Source organism: Mustela nigripes, chromosome X, assembly GCF_022355385.1.
Source record: "Mustela nigripes isolate SB6536 chromosome X, MUSNIG.SB6536, whole genome shotgun sequence".
NCBI lineage: Eukaryota > Metazoa > Chordata > Mammalia > Carnivora > Mustelidae > Mustela > Mustela nigripes.
In genome coordinates, this window is record NC_081575.1 from 77,899,322 (window position 1) to 77,919,163 (window position 19,842).

General features: G+C 37.1%; 1 protein-coding gene across 1 annotated transcript in view; it reads left to right on the forward strand.

Moving 5' to 3' along the window:
• Nucleotides 1–19,842, forward strand: part of WNK3 (WNK lysine deficient protein kinase 3) — a 169,660-nt gene that overhangs the window by 94,054 nt on the left and 55,764 nt on the right. Inside the window, exons 12-13 of the mRNA XM_059385248.1 lie at nt 3,713–3,774; nt 5,152–5,206. Of these exons, the coding sequence (XP_059241231.1) occupies nt 3,713–3,774; nt 5,152–5,206 (117 nt within the window). The remainder of the gene's footprint in view (nt 1–3,712; nt 3,775–5,151; nt 5,207–19,842) is intronic.

Genomic DNA, 19,842 nt, shown 5'->3' on the forward strand with positions numbered 1-19,842 from the left:
AGAATCATGGCTAATAGTTGGTTTATCTTTTTTATATGATAGCTTCTAATCAAGTTCTCTCATAATATTTTGAGGAGTTTCAAAACTATTATTTATAAATAAATGCTAGGCTATTTTTTTAGATGTCTTTCAGATTTAATGAACTGCTCCCTTTATACTTTTGTTTAAAGTGACTATAATGTTGTGTATTGAAATAAAGGGGACCTGCCTTGTGATTACCAGATTTGAGAAAGTTGGATTTATTTTTTTCTTAATTACTAATGCAAGATGATTACAGATAAGCTTATTAATACCTTATTATGTATTCTTCCAGACCATTTTATATGCTTATATATATATGTAATTTTAATGTAACCATAGTATACATATTCTTTTATAATCCTTTTTCATTTATAGTGTTATCTTATATGTTTTAACAAATTTTAATGGGCTACATAATACCAATTACTATGGATATAGCATTATTTATTTAATGGAACAAGTAAGGGAAACAAGTGTCTAATTTTTTTTGCACTTTGTGATTATAATCTATGTTATGAGGAACATTCTTAAAGCTAAATCTTTTTATATACTCTTATTTCCTTTGTATACACTCTTAATTATATCCTTGGGTAAATTTCTAGAAATGTCATTGATAGATATTTTTAAGACTTGATGCATTCACTGATTGTCAAGTTACCCTTTGAAAAGGTGTAACCAGTTTACAGTCCCACCAGTGGTTTATGAAAATCCCTCTTTTCCTCTACACTTAGTATTTGATATCCTTTCAAAGTTTTTTAAATTAGAAAATGTATGTAGTAACATTGTAAAGAGTAGGAAAATAGGGAAAATCACCCAGAATGCTATTTCCTTAACATAGCAGTGATTATAATATTTGTTATAGTATTTTAGGCTTTTAACACATGCGTAAGTGGTATGTATACTTTTGTTTTCTACTTTTTTCATTCACTGGTAAGTAGTTTCCCCTGCCTTTACTTGGCCTTCAAAATTCCAGTGTTCAATGGCCACATGGTAGTGCAATACATATTTGTATTTACCTAACTCATCCCCTATTCGTGCCAGTTTTTATTTTGTGTAATGCCACAATTAAAAACACAGATATATACCATTTAGTCAGTATTTACTATGAAACAAACTTTATATTATGTACTTTTTTCTCCCTTTGTATTATTTCCTGGCTTTATGTCCAGGAATGGTAATATTGGATCATGAGCATTTTCATGGCACAGTCCTTCTTATGTCACTGTTTTCTTTCCTATTTCTTACTATCTTAAAACATTTATTAAAAGCCTAAAATGTGCCAGACATTGTGTTAAGAGGCACTGAGAATACAAAGATAAATCAGAGTCCTTGGAGTCAGACATTAAACATACATGATAAAGAGGGACATGATAAAAGGCAATCCCAGATGATGGTGCATCAGTTTCTTGGTTAATCATTCTTTCCGTCCATCCTCCATCCATTCATCTATCCATTTACGCATTTATACCCACTTGATATCCCTCTGGAGCATGAGAGAGCTAGTTGTAGACAGCATGATGCCCATTCATTCCTAAATATTTCAGTTTAAGAATAAGGATCTTTTTAAACCACAGTACAATGACCAAATTCAAGGAATTTAATATGAATATCATACTATTATTTAAACTGTTGTCCACATTCAAATTTCATCAGTTGCCCAAATGATGTTCTTTATGGCAGTTTTTCTTCTTTGATTCAGGATCTAACTGAAGATCATGCACTGCCTTTAGTTGTGTTGTCTCTTTAGTTTCCTTTAATCAATCATTCTTTGTCTTTAACCTTTTTGAAGAATAGAGGTCAGTTATTTTGTTTTTTTTTTTCAAGATTTATTTATTTATGAGAAAACGAGCTGGGGGAGGGGCAGAGGGAGAAGCTGACTCCCGGCTGAGCAGGGAGCCAGATGCAGAGCTTGATCTCAGGACCCTGGGATCATGACCTGAACCAAAGGCAGATGCTTGACCAACTGAGCCACCCAGGTGCTCCAAGGTTGATTATTTTATAGACTATCATTCAGTTTGGAATACGTGGGTGGCTCAGTTGGTTAAGTGTCTGCCTCTTGATCTCAGCTCTGGTCTTGATCTCAGGGTTTTGAGGTCAAGCCCAGCATGGACCCTACTTAAAAAAAAAAAAAGAATGTCCTTCAATTTGAGTCTGTTTGAAGTCTGCTTTTGCTCCAATTCAGATTATGCATTTTTGTTAGGAATACCATGTAAGCGGTGAGGTGTTCTTTGCACATCATATTAGGAGGCATTTGATGTCAGTTTGTCCCACTAATGCTGAGGTTAAATTTAATTCTTTGGTTAAGAGGGAGGCTGCTGTGTATAGTTTTTTTTTTTTTTTACCATAAAGTGACCTTATTTTTGCTTTTGTAATTAATAAGTAATCTGTGGAGAGATATTTTGAAATTACATAAATTTTACCCTCTGATTTTATCACCCATTGATGATTTTCTGATTTCATCATTCTCTATATTTATTAGTTGGCTTTGTGCTGTAAAAACTTCATTTGTTTGTATCAGTATGAACTCATGTATTCTTATTTTATTGGGTGGGTTATATTCTGTTACTATCATTATTTATCTTGATGCCCAATGTCCCATATTGGGGCAGTAGGAACCCCTTCAAGCTGACTCCTCTATATTTTTGATATGTTCCCATCCTTCTTTGAGCAGTTCTTTACTTTTTGGCATAACAAGATGATCCAGCTTCATCTTGTGCTTTCTTTGCTCCAGTGTTGGAATAAGTCATTTCTCCAGGAAACCTTCATCCCTTATAGTTTGGAAAACAAGATAAGAGCTAAGGTATATGTTGTTGTTTTTTAAAGAGTACCCAAAGTGATTTTCCTGGTTTGTCTGGAGCCTATTGTATTAGAGGCTTATTGTATATAGGAGTTCTGTCCATAGAATGGGCAGGATTGAGGAGGAGCTGAAATAGTCCAGGAAGATGAAAGAATATAAGTAGAGTCACACTATGTGGAAAAGCCCAGCTCACTCAGAGGAGCTACATTTCAGTGTGGCTTCAAGTAGAGGAGTTTGAGAATGAGGCAGGGACCAGTTCATTGAGGACTTTGCCATCCAATGGAACTTAACCTTAGAGATGAGGAACCATCATAGAGGGTTTAAACTGGGCAGGGAAGAGATAAAATTTTGATAGATTTGCATTTTAAGGACACTGTGCTATCACCAGTGGCAATATGTAGGATGGATTAGATAAATGTTTAAAATTGTTTTCCAGCATAGTTGGCATTTCCCTTCTTAGAGGTCCAGTATTGCAACTGCTGATACTAATGTGTCAGAGGGATAGTTGTCAGTAGTTTAGTCTAAAGAGAGCAAGAAAAAGCCAGAGCACACAAGTTAAAGCATGAGTCATTTATCTGTTTGTTGAAATGGCAGCAACTCTCCCTTTTAGTACTGCTTTTACAATCAAGACTGGAAGATGAATGTCAATGTTTTCCATTGAAAAAAACACAAACAAAAGATATAAAATATTGATGAATATGAATATTGCTACATTTTATTTTTCTTTATCTTTGGTAGTAACAGCTAACATTCAGTAATGTAGACATTCTACCTAGTTTGTTATGGTAACCAAAATATGAAATGTAACAACCATGTTTTTTGAAATAATAGCAGATTGCATTTTTAGCTTGAAGTTTGTTGTTATAACAAGTTTTATTTCTGTACTATTTACAGCCTGTATCCCAGGCAGTTGGAATTGAACAAGCAACTCTTCTAAAACCCGATTTAGTTAGAAGGTGAGTATCTTCAAATTCATACCATCAAAACAAAGAGAGTGTTTTGAAGTATTTGCACTCAGTGGGTGCTTAGTGAATCTTGATTAGAGAAGCATCTGTTTTCTTGTATTTGTGTGTATGTTCAATAAGATACTAGGTATTATTTTTACTTTTTAATGTTAATAATCATATAGGATGTTAAATTATTGACTGTTTTCTTGTTTTCATTATTATAATACTCTATTCTTAAGAAAAGAAGGGGTTAAAAAAGGAAACAAGGAATAGTGTAATTTAGAATAAAAGTCCTGCTAATCTAAAGAAATAGGTATATCCAGGTATATAATTGTGTTATTATCGGGTCATTGGAAATTAATATTTTTCTCTGTGTTGTTCAAATTGGATAATTTTTATTGTTCTCCAAGTTCATTGGTTCTTTCTCCTATTCATTCTGCTATTGTGCCCATTTGATGAGTTTATCTCTATGATTATACTTTTTTCCAGTTTTATTGAGAAATAGTGGACATACATCACTGTATAAGTTTAAGACATACATCTTGATGGTTTAATTTACATATACATTGTGAAATGATAACCACAATAGATTCAACTAACATCCATTTTCTCATCTAGATATAATAACAAAAAGAGAAAAAAGTAAAAAATCTCTCCTTGTGGTGAGAACTCACAGGATTTCCTTTCTTAACGACTTTCGTGTATCTCATATAGCAGTGTTAACTATAGTCATCGTGTTATGTATTACATTCCTAGTACTTATTTATCTTATAACTGGAAGTTTGTACATTTTGACCATCTTTCAGTTTTCCCACTCCCCACCCTCTGCCTCTGGTAACCACAAGTCTGATCTCTTTTTCTGTGAATTTGTGTTTTTTTTTTATTTCTGTATTTCTTAGATTCCACTTAAGAGATTGTACAGTATTTGTCTTTCTGTCTGACTTACTTCACTTAGCATAATGCCTTCAAAGTCCATTAATGAATCTGCAAATGGTAGGTTTTCCCCTTCTTATGCCTAAATAATAGTCGTGTGTGTGTGTGTGTGTACATGTGCACACACCACAATTTCTTTATCCTTTCATCCATCAGTGGACAGACAGGTTGTTTCCATGTTCCATGTCTTGGCTATTATAAAGAATGCTGCTATGAAAACAGGTGTGCAGATATCTTTTTGAGTTAGTGTTTTTGTTTTCTGGGGATATATTCTTAGAAATCAAATTGCTGAATCATGTGGTTTCTAGTTCTAATTTTTTGATGATCCTCCATACTGTTTTCCAGAGTGGCTACACCAATTTATAGTCCCACTCACTACACAGTCATTCTCTTTTCTCCACATCTTTGCCAGCATTTGTTATCTTGTCTTTTTGGTAATGGCCGTTGTAATAGGTGTGAGGCAGTATTTCTAGAGCTCAGTTTGCCAGTTCCCATTCTTGAGACAGAGGTACCTGGGTGGCTCAGCTGGTTAAGTGTCTGCCTTTGGCTCAGGTCATGATCTCAGGGTCCTGGGATCAAGCCCTGTGTCAGACTCCCTGCTCATTGAGAAGTCTGCTTCTCCTTCTCCCTCTGCCCCTTTCCCCAGCTTGTGTACACACGTGCTCTCTCATGCTCTTTCACCCTCATACTCTCTTTCTCTCTCAAATAAATAAACAAAATTTTTAAAAATGTAAAAAATTCCTGAGACAAAATGGAAACACAACATACCAGAACTTTGGGATGCAGCAGAAATATTTCTAGAAGGGACATTCACAGTAATAAATGTCTACATTAAGAAGTAGGAGAGATCCCAAATAAGGAACTTAACTCTGTGCATTAAAGAATTAGAAAAAGAACAAACTAAGCCCAAAGTTAGCAGAAGAAATAATGATTAGAGTAGAAACAAGTGAAATAGAGAACAGAAAAACAACAGGACATTAACCAAACTAAGAGTTGGTTCTTTGAACAGATAAACAAAATTGACAGACCCTTAGCTAGACTAAGCTAAAACAAAAGATTAAGGACCAAAGCAACAAAATTATAAATGAAAAGGGAGGAATTACAGCTGATAACACAGATATTCAAAGGATCAAAAGAAGCTATGATGAACAATTAAATGCCAACGAACTATACAACCTAGAAATGGATAGATGCTTAGAAACATACAATTTACCAAGACTGAATCAGGAAGAATAGAAAATCTGAATAGACCAATTACTTATAAGAAGATTGAATCAGTGATCAAAACGTTCCCAACAAGTAAAAGCCCAGGACCAGATGGCTTCACAGGTGATTTTTACCAAATACTTAAGGAATAATTAACATCAATCCTTCACAAACTCACAGAAGTGAAGAGGAGGGAACCTTCCCAAACTCATTTTATCAGATCAGCGTTATACTGATACCAAAACCAGAAAAGGATATTACTAGAAAAGAAAATGATAGGCCTATTCCCTGATAAATATAGATGCACAAAAACCTCAATAATATACTAGCAAACTGAATTCAACAGCAAATTAAAAGGATCATACACTATAATCAAGTAGTATTTATCCCTGCGATACAAGGATGGTTCAACATATGCAAATTAATTAATGATTTGATTGAAAGAAATGACTCATGATCATATTAATAGAATGAAATAAAAGAATCAAATGGTCATCTCAGTAGACGCAAAAAGTACATTTGACATAATTAAACATTCATGGTGAAAACTTTTAAGAAATTAGACACAGAAGGCACATACCTCAATATAATAAAGGCTATGTATGGTAAATCCATATCTAACCTCTAACTCAATGGTGAAATGTTGAAAGCTTTTTCTTGAATATCAAGAACAGAACAATGGTACCCACTCTTGCCACTCTTATTCAACATAAGATTAAAAATCTTAGCGCAATGAGGGATGGAAAGAGATAAAAAGTATCAATCCCATTTACAGTAGTATCCCAAACAACAAAAATACTTAAGGGATAAATTTAACTAAAGAAGGGAAAGATTTCTACTCTGAAAACTACAAAATATGGGTGAAAGAAATCAAAGAAAACACAAATAAATGAGTAGGTATTCTGTGTTCGTGGCTTAGAAGAATTAATGTTAAAATGTCAGTACTACTGAAAGCCATCGATAGATTCAATGCAATCCCCATCAAGATTCCAGTGCCATTTATCACAGAGCTAGAAGTACTCCTAAAATGTATATAGAACCACAAAAGTAGCCAAGTAACCAAAGAAATCCTGAGAAAGAAAAACAAAGCCGGAGACATCATACTTCCTGATTTCAAGCTATACTATAAAGTTATAGTTACCAAAACAGTATCATACTGGCATAACAACAAATAGACCAGTGGAGGACAATTAAGAGCCCAGATATAAACCCAAGCATATACAAGTCAACTAATATTTCACAAGGGAGCCAAGAATACTTAAAAGACAGTCTTTTCGGGGCACCTGGGTGGCTCAGTGGGTTAAGCCGCTGCCTTCGGCTCAGGTCATGATCTCAGGGTTCTGGGATCGAGTCCCGCATCGGGCTCTCTGCTCAGCGGGGAGCCTGCTTCCTCTTCTCTCTCTCTCTCTGCCTGCCTCTCTGCCTACTTGTGATCTCTCTCTGTCAAATAAATAAATAAAATCTTTAAAAAAAAAAAGACAGTCTTTTCAATAAATGGTGTTGGGGTAATTGGATATTCACATGTAGAAGAATGAAATTGGATCCATATCTTACACCACTCACAAAAGTTAACTTGAAATGGATTAAGACTTAAATGTAAGACCTGAAACCGTGAAACTCCTAGAAGAAAACACAGGAATAAAGCTCCTAGACATGGGTCTTGGTAACGATTTCTTGGTTATGACACCTAAAACACAGGCAACAGAATAGAAAATTAACAAGTAGGACTACACCAAACTACAAGCCCTCTGCACAACAAAAGAAACCATTAGCAAAGTGAAAAGAAGACCAATGGAATGGGAAAATATTTGCAAACTATGTATCTGATAACAGGATAATAACCAAAATATATAATGAGCTCCTATAACTCAATAACAAGAAGACAAATACCCCAATTAACAAATGGGCAAAGGACCCAAATAGACATTTCTCCGAACAAGATATACAAAAGGTCAACAGGTATGTAAAAAGATGTTCAATGTCACTAGTCATTAGGGTAATGCACATAAAACAACAATGATATCTTACTAGTGAGTGTACACTCCCAACTTGATTCTGCAGATGAGCAAAACCACTCATTGGGATTACTACTTGGACACTACAGGTATGAATTTGTGTGCTACGGAACCATCTGTTGTCCTGTTGCAAACCCTCCCCTCCTTCCCTGTCATACTCATATTCCCAGTGGTTGAGCCCTGCAGATTCTCCTGCGATGCCTGTAGTGTGAGATCAAAATAGGGGCTCCCACAAAGCTACCCACAATGCTGAGTGAGGGCTAGTTGTCCCTCTGCCAGGTTCTCTTTTCCAACTGGAGGTATTAGAGGCTCAGGTACTATGCTGGCCTGGGGTAGGAGCAGTGTGGCCAATGTATAGCCACTTCTCTTACGCCTCTTTTTTTTTTTTAGAGGGGGGAAGGAGAAAGAGAAAGAATGAGCATGAGCAGGTGGAAGGGGCAAAGGGAGAGGGAGAGAAAATCTTCAGCAGGCTCCATGCCCAGCATGGAGCTCGACTCAGGCCTAGATCTCATGATCTGGGCTGAAATTAGTAGTCAGATGCAACTGACTAGGCCACCCAGGTGCCCCTTCTCTTACCCTTCTAATCCAGTCTGACTTGGTCTCTACGGTGCAAAGGGGGTGGCTTCTGTCAGTTCTAGGAATGTTCTAGGAATCTTTCAGTGGTGTCTTGTTCTCAAATAGTTATTAGTTGTTCTTGTGAGCAAAGGCAGAAACAACCTATGTTGCCATCTTGGTGATGTCACTTCCTGTGATTGTGCTTTATTTTTGTAATTTTCCTTAATTCTCTCTTAATATCTCTATTTTTCTATGAGATTTTCTGTTTTCACATTTGCTTCAAGAATATTTGTAATTGCTCATTGAAGTATTTTAATGAAGGCTGCTTTAAAATCCTTATCAAGGGGTGCCTGGGTGGCTCAGTGGGTTAAAGCCCCTGCCTTCAGCTCAGGTCATGGTCCCAGGGTCCTGGGATTGAGTCCCGCATTGAGCTCTCTGCTCCACAGGGAGCCTGCTTCCTCCCCTCTCTCTCTGCCTGCCTCTCTGCCTACTTGTGATCTCTCTCTCTGTCAAATAAATAAATAAAATCTTTTAAAAAAATAAATAAGAAATAAAATCCTTACCAATAGGGATGCCTGGGTGGCAAGTCAGTTAAGCATCTGCCTTTGGCTCAGGTCATGATCCCAGGGTCCTGGGATTGAGTCCAGCACTGGGGCTCCTTGCTCAGTGGGGAGCCGGCTTTTCCCTCTATCTGCCGCTCCCCTGCTTGTTCATTCTCTCTCGCTCTCTGATAAATAAATAAATAAAATCTTTAACAAAATAAAATCCTTGTCAGATAAATCCAGTATCTGATTCATCCTGGTGTTGGCATCTCTTGATTGTTTTTTTGTATTCAAATTGTTATTTTCCTGGCTTTTGGTATGATAAGGAATTTTCATTTGTCTTCTGGATATTTGGGATATTATTTTGGGAGACTCTGGATCATATTTAAATACTGTATTTTAGTGGACAGTTACCCTATTTAGATGCATAGGTTCTGATCTACTTTTGTGGGCTGTGCTTCTAATGACAATTTAGTTTTCAGAGTCCTTGTAGTATTAGTACTAGTAGTACTAGCTCACCTTGCTTGGTTCACCTGACACCACTGGGCCCCTTTGCTGCTGCCCCAGGCCAGAACTCCAGGCCACATGCTACTGGTGGAGCTCCCTCTAATCTTACTAGGGGAGGGAAGGGCCACCTGAACTATCTTCTGCTGGGTTGGGGGTCAGGAGACCACTGGTCTTGTTGCCTTTGGCTTTGAGCTGAGAGTCAGAGGACACTGAGCCTGGACTATCTTGTCCCTGGGTGGGTAATTGGGAGATGCCAAACTGCTTTGTTTGTCTTTGAGTCCTGGGAGTCCCTAGCCAATCCACTTTCATATTTTCATCCTTCAGTATCTAGCTGTGATTGTCTACTCTATTTAATTTCCACACTATTTAGTTGGACTTAAGAGGTGAGAATAACAGAGCCAGTTGAATTTCTGCCATCTTGTCCCAGACCCTCAACTGGTGTTTTAAGATTACTTTGAAATGCAAATGAAATAGCCCCATTGACTAGAATTATGTCTCTTTTATCCTTTGAAGGTGTTGTTACTATTTTTTTTGTATATTAAAAAACTAAGAGCAGTATTAATGTATCTCCTTCCACCACTTGTTTTTTTTAAAGATTTATTTATTTGAGAAAGAGGGGAAAAAGTGAATGGGGGGAGGGGCAGAGGGAGAGGGAGAAAGAACCTTCAAGCAGTCTCCCCACTGAGTGTGGAGCCCTACGTGGGGCTTGAACCCAGGACCCTGAAATCATGACCTGAGCTGAAACCAAGAGTCAGACACTTAACTGACTGAGCCACCCAGGGGCCCCCTTCTACCACATGTATTTATATAATTTTTTTAACAGGAACATAGGAAATATTTTAGAAGTTATTTTTATATCTTCTTTAATATCTTTATATAAATATTTCAGGGGTAGTTTCCAGGAGAAAGGAATTTACCTAAAAATTAATTTAAAAGATATGTGTTTGGTGCTAACAGATCTTTTCATTTAATTTTTAAATGTGTTTATTGGAAATTTTGTATTTATTGAAATATCTTCAAACTTAAGGAAAAATGTCCTGACACAGATAAACTGAAAGATAGCTGCCATTTCATAATCATACTGATATGAACCTACAAGATATAACTAGTTAAAATTAATCACATTGAACCATTTTAATATATTTCATTTTTTAATTTTTTTTACCAGAATTATAGTTTATTTTATTTTGTTATTTATTTTATTGAAGTATAACTGACATAAAAATTTATATTAGTTTAAAATACACAACATAATAATTTGATATTTGACTATATTGTAAAATGATCACCACAGTAAGTGTAGTAAACATCTATCACCATACATAGTTACAGAATTTTTTTCTTATGAACTTTTAAGATCTAATCTCTTAGCAACTTTGAAATATACAATATAGTATTATTAACTGTAGTCACCATGATGTACATGACATCTCAAGAAATACTTATTTTATAACAAGAAGTTTATATCTTTGACTGCCTTCACTCATTTTGTTCAACACATTTCCTACCTCTGGCAACCTGTGGCAACAATTAATTAATCATTAATCTGTTCTCTGTATATAGGAGTCTGTTTTTTTAATTCTACATATTATATTTTTCTTTCTGTTTCTGACTTATTTCCCTTAACATGAAATATAAAGAGGAAAATAACAAAGGGTCTGTTCATGCTATGGAAAATAGCAGGACTCCATTCTTTTTTATGGCTGAATACTATTCCTCACTGTGTGTGTAAACATGAATATAACACATTTCCCTTTTTCCTTTAAGTATAGTGTTTTATTTTTTTTTTTTTAACATTCAGTGTTTTATTAGTTTTAGGTGTATGATATAGTGATTCAACAATTCCAAATAATTCCCAGTGCTTGGTATGAGAAGTGCACACCTTAACCCCCATTCCATTTTTTTTTTTAAAGATTTTATTTATTTATTTGACAGAGATCACAAGCAGGCAGAGAGGCAGGCAGAGAGAGAGGGGAGGAAGCAGGCTCCCTGCGGAGCAGAGAGCCTGATGCGGGGCTCGATCCCAGGACCCCAGGACCATGACCTGAGCGGAAGGCAGAGGCTTTAACCCACTGAGCCACCCAGGCGCCCCACCCCCATTCCACTTTTAACCCATTCTTCCCCACCTCCCTTTTGTGACACTTTAGTCTCTATAATGATGAGTCCATTTCTTCATTTGTCTGCCTCTCCTCTGTATTTTTGTCCCTTTGCTTATTGATTTTGTTTCTTAAATTGCAAATATAAGGGAAACTATATAGTATTTGTCTTTCTCTGTCTTCACTTAGCATTATACTCTCCACCTCTATCCATATAATTTCCATTCTTTTTTATGGCTGAATAATATCCCATTGTGTGTATATACACCACATCTTCTTTACCTGTTCATTAATTGATAGACACTTGGGCTGCTTCCATAATTTGACTATTGTAAATAGTGCTGCTATAAACATAGGGGTGGATGTATCTTTCTGAATTCGTGTTTTTGCATTCCTTGGATAAATCCCCAGTAGTGCAATTGCTGGATCAGAGGCTAGTTCTATTTTTTTAAACTTTTTGAGGAACTTCTGTACTATTCTCTGTAATCACTGTACCTGTCTGAAGTCCCACCAACATTGCAAGAGGGTTCCCTTTCTCTGCATCCTTGCCAACATGTGTTGATTCTTGTGTTGTAGATTTTAGCCATTCCAACAAGCATGAAGTTGTAGCTTAGTGTAGATTTGATTACATTTCTCTGATTATAAGTGATGTTGAATATCTTTTTATGTGTCTGCTGGCCATCTGGATGTCTTTGGAGAAATGGCTGTTCATTTCTTCTACCCTAATTGGGTTGTTTGTTTTTTGAGTGTTGAGTTTTACAAGTTCTTTATATTTGGGTACTAACCCTTTATCAAATGTGTCATTTGCAAATGTCTGATCCCATTCAGTAAGTTGTCTTTCAGTTTTTTTGATTATTTCCTTCACTATAGAGAAACTTTTTATTTGGGTGTAGTTCTAGTAGTTTATTTTTGCTTTTGTTTCCCTTGTCTCAGGAGACATATCTAAAAATAAGTTGCTAGGGCCGAGGTCAGAGAAGTTATTGCCTTCTAGGCTTTTTATGATTTCAGGTCTCCCATTTAGGTCTTTCATCCATTTTTAATTTATTCTTGTGTTTGGTGTAAGAAAATGGTCCAGTTTCATTGTTTTGCATGTTGTTGTCCAGTTTTGCCAACATTTGTTGAAGATAATTTTTTTTTTCCTACTGGATGTTCTTTCCTGCTTTGTCAGAGATTAATTGACCATATAGTTGTGAGTTTATTTCTGAAATTCTGTTCTGTTCTACTGAACTATATGTCTGTTTTTGTGCCAGTACTGTTTTGGTCACTACAGCTTTCTAATATAATGTGAAGTCCAGAGTTGTGATGCCACCAGCTTTGCTTTTCTTTTTCAAGATTGCTTTGCCTATTGAGGGTCTTTTGTGATTTCATACTAATTTTAGGACCATTTGTTCTGGTTCTTTGAAAAAAAAGTATTTGTATTTTGACAGATTGCATTTAATCTATAGATTGCTTTTTATAGTATAGACATTTGACAGTATTTGTTCTAATCTATCAGTGTGGAATGTCTTTCCATTTCTTTGTGTCATCTTTATCGGGCTCCTTGCTCCGCAGGGAGCTTGCTTCTCCCTCTGACTCTGCCTTCCACTCTGTCTGCCTGTGCTCGCTCTCACTCTCTCTCTCTTACAAATAAATAAATAAAATAAAAAAAAAAAATGGGACGCCTGGGTGGCTCAGTTGGTTAAGCAGCTGCCTTCGGCTCAGGTCATGATCCCAGCGTCCTGGGATCGAGTCCCACATCGGGCTCCTTGCTCCGCAGGGAGCCTGCTTCTCCCATTTCTTTGTGTCATCTTTAATTTCTTTCATCACTGTTTTATAGTTTTTAGAGTACAGATCTTTTACCTCTTTGGTTAGGTTTATTCCTATGTATCTTACTATTTTTGGTACAATTGTAAATGAGATTGGTTTCCTAATTTCTCTTTCTACTGCTACATTATTGGTGTATAGAAATGGAACAGGTATCTGAGATGCGTGGGTGGCTCATTCAGTTAAGTGTAACTCTTGATTTCCGCTCAGGTCATGATCTCAGGGACCAGGGATCGAGCCCCACGTTGAGCATGCTTAAGATCCTCTCTCTCTCTGCCTCTGTCCCTCCCCCGCTCATGCGCTGGCTCTCTCTTTCTCTCTAAAATAAATAAATCTTTAAAGAAGAAAGAAATGCAACACATATCTGTATATTGATTTTGTATCCTGCAACTTTACTGATTTCTTTATCAGTTCTGGCAGTTTTGTGATAGAGTCATTTGGGTTTTCTATATACAGTATCACATCATCTGCAAATAGTGAAAGTTTTACTTCTTCCTACCAATTTGGATGCCTTTTATTTTTTTGTTATTGTTTGATTTCTGTGGCTTGACTTCTAGTACTATCTTGAATAAAAGTGGAAGAGTAGACATCCTTGACTTGTTGCGGACCTTAGTGGAACACTCTCAGTTCTTCCTCATTAAGTATGATGTTACCTCTGTGTTTTACATAGATGGTCTTTATTATGTTGAGATATGTTTCCTCTATACCTATTTCATTGAAGGTTTTCATTATAAATGGATGTTATACTATGTCAGATGCTTTTTTGGCATCTATTGAAATGATCAAATGGTTCTTATTCTTTCTCTTATTGATGTGATGTAATGTGTTGATAGATTTACAAATATTAAACCACCCTTAAAATCTAGGAGTAAATCCCACTTGATTGTGGTGAATGATTTTTTAAAATGTACTGTTAGATTCTATTTCCTAGTGTTTTGTTGAGGATTTTTGTGTCTATATTCATCAAGGTTAAAGGATATTGGCCTGTGGTTCTCTTTTTTTAGTGGTATCTTTATCTGGTTTTGGTATCAGGGTAATGCTAGTCTCATAGAATGGACTTGGAAATTTTTTTTCCTTTTCTATTTTTTGGAACATCTTAAGAAGAATAGATATTAACACTTCCTTAAATGTTTGATAGAATTCACCTGTGAAACCAACTGGACTCTTATTTGTTGGGAGTTTTTGATTACTGACTCAATTTCTTTGCTGGTTATTGGTCTGTCCAAATTTTCTATTTGTTCCAGTTTCAGTTTTGGGAGTTGATATGATTCTGTGAATTGATTCATTCCTTCTAGGTTGTCCAGCTTGTTGCACATAGTTTTTCATAATATTCTCCTATAGTTGTTCATATTTCTGTGGTGTTGATTATTTCTCCTCTCTCATTTGTGGTTTTATTTATTTGGGTTCTTTCTCTTCGTTTTGCTAAGTCTGGCTAGAGGTTTATCAATTGTATTAATTTTTTTCATAAAGCCAGCCCTTCCTTTCACTGGGTCTGTTCTATTTGTGTTTTGTTTTTGTTTTTTTTAGTTTCTATATTGTTTATTTCTGCTCTAATCTTTATTCTTTCCTTCTGCTGGCTTAAGGTTTTGTTGGTTTTTTCCTAGCTCCTTTAGATGCAAGGTCAGGTTGTTTATTTGAGAGTTTTCTTGCTTTTTGAGGTACGCCTATATTATTGTTATAAACTTCTGTGTTAGAACAGCTTTTGCTGGGCACCTGGGTGGCTCAGTCAGTTAAGCATCTGCCTTCAGCTCAGGTCATGATCCCAAGGTCCTGGGATCAAGTCCTGCATCGGGCTCCCTGCTCAGCGGCATGTCTGCGTCTCCCTCTGCCTCTGTACCTCCCCCCCCTTCTGCTTGTGCTCTCTCTTTCTCATGCTCTCTCTCTCTCTCAAATGAAAAAATAAAATATTTTAAAAAAAACAGCTTTTGTTGCAACTCCGAGGTTTTGGACCACTGTATTCTCATTTTCATTTGTTTCCATGTACTTTTTTTTTTAAAGATTTTTTAAAAAATTTATTTGACAGAGATCACAAGTAGGCAGAGAGGCAGGCAGAGAGAGAGAGAGAGGAGGAAGCAGGCTCCCCGCTGAGCAGAGAGCCCGATGCGGGACTCGATCCCAGGATCCTGAGATCATGACCTGAGCCGAAGGCAGCGTCTTAACCCACTGAGCCACCCAGGCGCCCTCCATGTACTTTTTAAATTGCTTCTTTTGTTTCCTGGTTGAGCCATTCATTGACTAGTTGCGTGTTGTTTAACCTGCATATATTTTTGGTCTTTCAAGATTTTTTCTTGTGGTTGACCTCTGGTTTTATAGCATTGTGGTCAGAAAAGATGCATGGTATGACTTCATTCTTCTTGAATTTATTGTGGCTTGTTTTGAGAGCTAGTATGTCATCTATTCTGTAGGTTGTTCAGTGTGCACTTGAAAAGAATATGTATTCTGCTGTGTTAGGGTGGAATGTTCTGAATGTATGTGTTAATTAAATCCATCTGTTCCAGTGTGTCATTCAAAGCCATTGTTCCTTGCTGATTTTTTAAAAAAGATTTTATTTATTTATTTGAGAGATTGAGAGTGAGAGAGAAAATGCATGAGCAGTGGGGGGGGCAGAGTGAGAGGGAGAAGCAGACTCCCTACTGAGCAAGGAGCCCTCCTCAGGGTTCTGTGCTAGTATTGTGAAATCATGACCTGAGCTAAAGGCAAATGCTTAACTGCCTGAGCCTCCTAGGAGACCCAGTTTCTATTTAGTTGATCAGACCATTGATCTTAAGTGGGGTGTTAAAGTACCCAACTATTGTATGATTATTGATTATTTATATTTGTTATTAACTCTTTGTCTTTTTTTGCTCATATGTTGGGTGCCTAGATATTTACAATTATTGTATTTTCTGATTGGCTGTCCCCTTCATGATTATATGTTGACCTCCTTTTTCTCTTGTTAGTCTTTGTTTTAAAGTCTGTTTTCTCTGATATCAGTATTGCTCCTCCATCTTTCTGTTGATAGCCATTTTCATTATAGAGGTTTCTCTACTCCCTCATTTTCAATCTTTTGGTGTCTTTAGGTCGAAATTGAGTCTCTTGTAGGCTGCATATAGGTAGGTCTTATTTTTTTTTTATCCATTCTGTCTCCCTGTGACTTTCGATTGCAGCATTTAGTCCATTTACCTTCATAGTAATTATTAAAAATGTATTGTCATTTTATTTTTTGTTTTGTGGTTGTTTCTGAAGATTTTTGCTGACCCTTTATTGTTTTTATCTCTTTCATCATTTGATTTTCCTTATTGATATATTTAGTTTTTTTCTTTCTGTTCTTTATGTATTTATTAGTGGTTTTTGATATATGGTTACCGTTAGGTCTGTGTGTGATGACTTCTGCAGATCTTAGTCTATATTAATTTGATGGTCGTTTAAGTTTTGACCCATTCTTTACTCTTCTCTCCACATTTTAGTAATATTTTGTCATATTTCACAAATTTATGTATTTTACATGTTTTCCATTTATTTTTTAATGTCTTGACTGAATTTTTACAGAAATATTAATTTTTACTTCTTTAGTTTCCTAGCTTTCTACTTTCACTTTTGGTCTTTCCTCTACTCAGAGTCCCCTTTAATATTTTTTACATAGCTGGTTTAGTCATCATGAACTCCTTTAGTTTTTATTTCTCCTATTCTGAATGGTAGCCTTGCTGTATAGAGTATTCTTTTTTTTTTAAGATTTTTAATTTATTTATTTGACAGAGAGAGATCACAAGTAGGCAGAGAGGCAGGCAGAGAGAAAGCGGAGGAAGCAGGCTCCCTGCTGAGCAGAGAGCCCGATTCGGGACTCGATCCCAGGACCCTGAGATCATGACCTGAGCCGAAGGCAGCGGCTTAACCCACTGAGCCACCCAGGCGCCCCTGTATAGAGTATTCTTGGCTGCAGATTATCCTCATTCAGTACTTTGAACTTATCATGCCACTCCCCTCTGGCTTGCAAAGCTTCTGCTGAAAAATCTGCTATCCTTTTATGTTTCTCTTTTATGTTTCTATCTTCTTTTGCCTGCTGCTTTTAAAATTTTTTTAAAAAGATTTTATTTATTCATTTGATAGAAAGAGGGAGGGAAAGAGAGCAGAAGCAGGGGGCTGCAGAGGGAGATAGGGAAGCAGGCATCTGATGTGGGGTTTAGTCCCAGGACCCTGGGATCATGGCTTGAGCTCTGAAGGCAGATGCTTAACCGACTTGAGCCCCCCAGATGCCCCTTAAATTTTTTTCTTTATCACTATTTTTTTTTGCCAGTTTAATTACAATATATCTTGGTATGGATCTCCTTTTGTTGATTTTATTGGGGGTTCTCATGCCTCCTGGATCTGGATATCTGTTACCTTCTCCAGATTAGGGAAGTTTTCAGCTATTATTTCTTCCAATAACTTTTCTACCCTGTTTTCTCTCTCTTATTCTAGGACTCCTATAATATGAATGTTACTACATTTGGTGGAGTCACTGTGTTCCCTATGTGTATTTTCATTTCTCAAAATTCTTTTTTCTCTCTTGTTCAACTTGATGACTTTCCATTGTTCTGGCTTCTAGATCACTAATTTGCTCCTCTACTTCTTCCATCCTTCTCTTCATTCCATCAAATATGCTTCTCATTTTATTTATTGAGCCCTTTATTTCAGCTATGTTATTCCTTATCTCTATGTTAAGGGTCTCACTGATGTCCTCCACTCTTTTTTCAAGTACAGTGAGTATTTTTGTGATCATTACTTTAAATTCTCTATCAAGCACGTTAAGTATTTCTGTTTTGCTTAGATTTCTGGCTGTGGCCTTGTCCTGTTCTTTCATTCCGGATAAATTTCTCTCTCTTCTCATTTTACCTACATTACTGTGCCTGTTTCTACACTTTAGGAAAGTCAACCACATCTTCTATTCTTGAGGGTAATGGCCTTATGATGAAAAAATCCTGTAATGCCTTGCCCAGTAGTGTCCCTTGTTCCCTAGGGCCTTGAACTTACAGGAGTGTCTCCAATGTGTGCTGTGTATGTTCTTCTTTTGTCCTAGTCACTTTATCCTTCAGGCCATTTGTTTGCCAAGGCTCTATTTGTGTGTTGTGGGCAGTATTTGATCCCTTGCCTGAATGTGGCATGTTTTAGCTAGGTGTGCTCTGATCTGTTTGTGAAGTGAGACCTACACCAACACTATAACCTGTGCTCTGCAAAACTCCTAAGTGAGGAAGCATTGTGTGAACAGGGTTTTGGGTCCATCTTCTGGGGGAGGGAGTCACCAAGGTGGGATTGTGGCAATGGAGACTGGGAATGGGAGTTCCACTAGAATGTGGGAGAGGCATGGCTTGGTACAAGCATGTAAGCTTGGGGTTGTCATCATTGTGCTGGTTCCTGTCATGGCTCTGTGGTTCAGGGAAAGGAAATGGCACCACCTCCTTCTTTTCTTCCTGGAGGTTTCTCTCCATGAATGATGCCTCTCTGGGATGTGGTCTGAAATGAACAAATAACCTCCCTACCGTGTTCTCCAGATGCTCTTCAGATCACTGTTGCCACACTGTATACTCACAGGTTATTTGCCTGCCTACTCTGCACGTGTAGCACATTGCCCTCTGGGGTGTATCCCAGCCAAGCCCAGTAACCTTTAAAACTCTAAGCTTATGCCTTGCTGGTTGCTGAAAGTCATAAAATTTGGCCCCTCTTGTTTTCCAAGCCAATTGCTATGGGGATTTGTTCCCATCCAGTCCCCTGTGTATCCCTTTTCTGTGGCTGCTGCTTCCTTCCCATCCCAGTGACCACTCTCTGATTCTCTCCCCAAACATGTCTCCATACTTTCTATCTTCTTTTTTTTTTAAGTTTTTATTTTTTTTTCAGCGTAACAGTATTCATTGTTTTTGCACCACGCCCAGTGCTCCGTGCAATCCGTGCCCTCCCCAATACCCACCACCTGGTTCCCCCAACCTCCCACCCCCCGCCCCTTCAAAACTCTCAGGTTGTTTTTCAGAGTCCATAGTCTCTCATGGTTCACCTCCTCTTCCAATTTCCCTCAGCTCCCCCCTTCTCCTCTTCATCTCCCCATGTCCTCCATGTTATTTGTTATGCTCCACAAATAAGTGAAACCATATGTTAATTGACTCTCTGCTTGACTTATTTCACTCAGCATTATCTCTTCCAGTCCCATCCATGTTGCTACAAAAGTTTGGTATTCATCCTTTCTGATAGAGGCATGATACTCCATAGTGTATATGGATCACATATTCCTTATCCATTCGTCCATTGAAGGGCATCTTGGTTCTTTCCACAGTTTGGCGACCATGGCCATTGCTGCTATAAACATTGGGGTACAGATGGCCCTTCTTTTCACTACATCTGTATCTTTGGGGTAAATACCCAGTAGTTCAATTGCAGGGTCATAGGGAAGCTCTATTTTTAATTTCTTGAGGA